This window comes from Procambarus clarkii, chromosome 16, assembly GCF_040958095.1.
Source record: "Procambarus clarkii isolate CNS0578487 chromosome 16, FALCON_Pclarkii_2.0, whole genome shotgun sequence".
Classification (NCBI taxonomy): domain Eukaryota; kingdom Metazoa; phylum Arthropoda; class Malacostraca; order Decapoda; family Cambaridae; genus Procambarus; species Procambarus clarkii.
Window position 1 is genome coordinate 28,359,216 of NC_091165.1, and position 5,209 is coordinate 28,364,424.

The window sequence follows — 5,209 nt, forward strand, 5'->3', positions numbered from 1 at the left end:
CACCCTTCACTGGTTCTCCATACCTGCTGGAGGTGTGGGGGGCTGGTGGATGGGGGGGGGCTGGTGGATGGGGGGGGGGCTGGTGGAGGTGTGTGGGGGGGCTGGTGCAGGTGTGGGGGGCTGGTGCAGGTGTGGGGGGGACTGGTGGAGGTGTGGGGGAGCTGGTGCAGGTGTGGGATATCAGACTGACTAAGAAGGCTCCTAGCAGTCATGTCCACCACGTGGCACTGTACAAGAACGCCTGCGACCCGCATAAAAAGATACTCTACTTTGCTCACCATAAAGAGATACTCTACTTTGCTCACCATAAAAAGATACTCTACTTTGCTCACCATAAAGAGATACTCTACTTTGCTCACCATAAAAAGATACTCTACTTTGCTCACCATAAAAAGATACTCTACTTTGCTCACCATAAAAAGATACTCTACTTTGCTCACCATAAAAAGATACTCTACTTTGCTCACCATAAAAAGATACTCTACTTTGCTCACCATAAAAAGATACTCTACTTTGCTCACCATAAAAAGATACTCTACTTTGCTCACCATAAAAAGATACTCTACTTTGCTCACCATAAAAAGATACTCTACTTTGCTCACCATAAAAAGATACTCTACTTTGCACACCATAAAAAGATACTCTACTTTGCTCACCATAAAAAGATACTCTACTTTGCACACCATAAAAAGATACTCTACTTTGCTCACCATAAAAAGATACTCTAATTTGCTCACTTAACTGCCAAAATTGTAGTTTTGTATCTTCTAAACTGTCACCTTTTAATAGATTTCAAAAAGCACAAACGTGAAAGCAGCTGTGACGCGAGCGAGTCAAGATCTCTAACAATACATTAACTAGCTGGTCTAAATCTTATTTTTTTTGTTTCTTGAACTACTTCAGTTGTTAAAGTACTTTATTACTTTGCATTCATGAATGTGGCCAGCCGCTTGAGCATTGGTATACACATTGTATGTTTTTAAGTTTAACTAATACAAATATTCTTCAATTGTTATGAAACGACTTCGATGAGTTGTGGTGTGTGTGGCCCTCATGACAACACAGATGTGGCCCACATGTGGCTCACACATGGCCCTCAGGGCCACCCTCAGTTTGACATGCTTGCTGTAGAGGGTATAGAGTCGCGTACATTTGTTCTAGCATCTATAGAGGATTGCAGAGCAGTTATTAGGAGCACAGAAGTGGATATAGAGAGGATGTGCCCCCCTCTGGAGACGGGGAGGGGTAACAGAGGGGGGGGGTGACAGGGGGGGTGTCAGGGGTGAGGGGGGGGGTGAAGGGTTTAAATCAAGACCCGGAAGGAAGCGAAAATGGCGGGAAGTGGAGCGTTGGGTTCCTAACCGTCACCCACACACACACACACACACACACACACACACACACACACACACACACACACACACACACACACACACACACACACACACACACACATGCCCGTGGAGGCTGACTCCATACACAGTTTCAAATGTAGATATGATAGAGCCCAATAGGCTCAGAAACCTGTATACACCAGTTGATTGACGGTTGAGAGGCGGGACCAAAGAGCCAGAGCTCAACCCCCCCCCCAGCAAGCACAACTAGGTGAGAACAAACAGATCAGTAAGGCCGCAACATTTGACCTCACCTGGCGGTGCTGTTAAACGTATCAAAAGTCCACTACGGGCTCACCATAGACCGTGCTACTTGGAACTTTTTGTTCCAGGTAGCGAAGCTTAAACCTGCTGAAGTGGGGGCTGTACCCTCCTGCTGGGGTGGCGCCGTGCCCTCCTGCTGGGGTGGCGCCGTGCCCTCCTGCTGGGGTGGCGCCGTGCCCTCCTGCTGGGGTGGCGCCGTGCTCTCCTGCTGGGGTGGGGGCCGTGCCCTCCTGCTGGGGTGGCGCCGTGCCCTCCTGCTGGGGTGGCGCCGTGCCCTCCTGCTGGGGTGGCGCCGTGCTCTCCTGCTGGGGTGGGGGCCGTGCCCTCCTGCTGGGGTGGGGCCGTGCCCTCCTGCTGGGGTGGCGCCGTGCCCTCCTGCTGGGGTGGCGCCGTGCCCTCCTGCTGGGGTGGCGCCGTGCCCTCCTGCTGGGGTGGCGCCGTGCCCTCCTGCTGGGGTGGCGCCGTGCCCTCCTGCTGGGGTGGCGCCGTGCCCTCCTGCAAGCAAGTACGGGCGAAAACGCCGTACCTAATGCCCACATTTCAGGCAACAATGAGTTATACCCATTAATAATAGCAAATAATATTAAGGGGAACATACAGGCAATACAATGCTTCACTCGTCTCAACCTTATGTACAGAACACCAATGAACTGTCGTATTTCTGACTGTCGTATAGCACTGTATTCTGCAAGAGGAGTGGATAAGGTTACTGCTACAATGTAACGTTTATTTAAGGGACAGGTTTGCAAGTGACAATTTGCCACTTGCAAACCTGAGAAAAAATTTCTGAAAAAATGTTCTACGTGACTGAATTAAGTTATATGTTATGTAAATAAAGATATTTTAATTTGAAATGGAAGGGTTTGTATATGGTAATTGCCTTGTACATCAGGCAATCGATGGGTAGAGAGGCGGGGTCCAAGAGCTAAGAGCTCGATCCTGCAAGTACAAATAACACAAATAGTAAATACACACACACACACACATACCACTATGCCCCACAGATACTCAGGTGCCCACAGATACCCAAGTGCCCACAGATACCCAGGTGCCCACAGATACCCAGGTGCCCACAGGTACCCAGGTGCCCACAGATACCCAGGTGTCCACAGATACCCAGGTGCCCACAGATACCCAAGTGCCCACAGATACCCAGGTGCCCACAGATACCCAGGTGCCCACAGATACCCAGGTGCCCACAGATACCCAGGTGCCCACAGATACCCAGGTGTCCACAGATACCCAGGTGCCCACAGATACCCAAGTGCCCACAGATACCCAGGTGCCCACAGATACCCAGGTGCCCACAGATACCCAGGTGCCCACAGATACCCAGGTCCCCACAGATACCCAGGTACCCACAGATACCCAGGTGCCCACAGATACCCAGGTGCCCACAGATACCCAGGTGCCCACAGATACCCAGGTGCCCACAGATACCCAGGTGTCCACAGATACCCAGGTGTCCACAGATACCCAGGTGCCCACAGATACCCAGGTGCCCACAGATACTCAAGTGCCCACAGATACTCAAGTGCCCACAGATACCCAGGTGCCCACAGATACCTAAGTGCCCACAGATACCCAGGTGCCCACAGATACCCAGGTGCCCACAGATACCCAGGTGCCCACAGATACCCAGGTGCCCACAGATACCCAGTCACACACCTCATGGGTGGCAGACTTGATTATATCAATGATCAAAGTCTGATCGATAATGCTAACGGAGGATCAATTGCTCACGAGTTAGTGATCATTTTTTTATATACAGTTCATACACCATCAATATATATATATATATATATATATATATATATATATATATATATATATATATATATATATATATATATATATATATATATATATATATATATATATTATTGACTAATAACCCTATGGAAATCACACCCAATATTCACACTTAACCCATGAAAATTACAAGATATTTCAATCAATCTTAACATTTCTTAAAGCATGTACGTGCCTATGTCCATCCCATACCTCAGACCATTCCCCTTGCAAAGTCAGGTGGGTCTCAAGCCTTGCAAGCATCTGATCTTCCAACCCTGGACAGACAAATATGCTCTCTCTTATCTCTCTCTTATCTCTCTCTCTCTCTCTCTCTCTCTCTCTCTCTCTCTCTCCTCTCCCTCTCGCAGCATCATAATCTGGGTACTCTCCCACACCAACGTTCTCACGCTCTCCCTTCTCTCCTTCCTTCCGGTCAAAAATAACTGCCAGATTATTTATAGACTTGGCGAAGACTGAGGAAGAGGAGGAGGAGGCAAGGAGGAGAAGGAGGGGGAGAGGAGACGAAGGGAAGACGGATGAACAGGTCGGACAAGAGAAGATAGAAGGAGGAGGAGGGAGATAGTCGAAAGGGATAGGTACAAAAAGGGCGGGAAAGGGAAGAAGGAGAAGGAAAGCACAAATGAGTAGAGATGGAAGTTCTCCACGAAGGGCGCCTCAAGAAGGGGGGTGAGGGAGATGAGGATGGTAGGGAGTAGGGGGGCTGTGAGAGATGTAAAAGGGGGGGGGGACCCTCAACGGTCGCTAACCACAACCCCCCTCGCCCCTCGCGGCGGGGGTCGGTTTCCCCCCCAACTCCTCCACATACAAACTTCCGGCCTGGGGGAGTCTTCCGGTCCCTGCCTAAGGGAGTCTTTCGGACTCTCGTCCCTGCCTAAGGGGACGGAGGTACAGGTAAAGACCAGGTACTTTAGTAATGTAAACAGAGAAATATATATATATAGTGATGATTCACAGGTGAAAGAAACAGACCACAAGAACAGAGACGTGAGACAAATTTAATAAAGAACCGAAAGAGAGATACGAAGAAAAACAGAAGCAAAGAAAGTAATTAGCGTACTTGTTGATGATACCTCCTCCCACCCCTTGGGGGAGCCGGTCGGCCGAGCGGACAGCACGCTGGATTTGTGATCCTGTGGTCCTGGGTTCGATCCCAGGCGCCGGCGAGAAACAATGGGCAGAGTTTCTTTCACCCTATGCCCCTGTTACCTAGCAGTAAAATAGGTACCTGGGTGTTAGTCAGCTGTCACGGGCTGCTTCCTGGGGGTGGAGGCCTGGTCGAGGACCGGGCCGCGGGGACACTAAAGCCCCGAAATCATCTCAAGATAACCTCAAGATAACCCCCCCCCCCATGTTAACTCTCCCCCATGTTAACTCTCCCCCATGTGACCCCATGACCCACAAGACCACTCTAAAACCCTCCAAAATGTCGTCACATGAACCCCCATGCCATTCACCGCCCCCCCCCCCATCATTATTTACTGACCTCCACTCTCCCCAGGATTAGATAACTCAGGCAGAACTCCCTTTCCCCATGATAGATTTAGATTTAGAGGTTTTATTTGTAGAGACAACAGTACGTCGTGTGTGTGTGTGAGAGAGAGAGAGAGAGAGAGAGAGAGAGAGAGAGAGAGAGAGAGAGAGAGAGAGAGAGAGAGAGAGAGAGAGAGAGAGAGAGAGAGAGAGAGAGAGAGAGATGTGTAGTAAACCTGGCATTTGCCCCTGATGTTATCCTTTTG

General features: G+C 49.7%; 1 protein-coding gene across 1 annotated transcript; it reads left to right on the forward strand.

Moving 5' to 3' along the window:
* The first annotated feature begins 1,076 nt into the window (after positions 1-1,076).
* LOC123749279 (putative uncharacterized protein DDB_G0290521) lies at positions 1,077-3,228 on the forward strand. Its single transcript, XM_045731389.1, has 2 exons — positions 1,077-1,245; positions 2,681-3,228. Exons 1-2 carry the CDS (start codon positions 1,077-1,079, stop codon positions 3,226-3,228), a joined length of 717 nt encoding a protein of 238 aa, XP_045587345.1.
* The last annotated feature ends 1,981 nt before the right edge of the window (positions 3,229-5,209 follow it).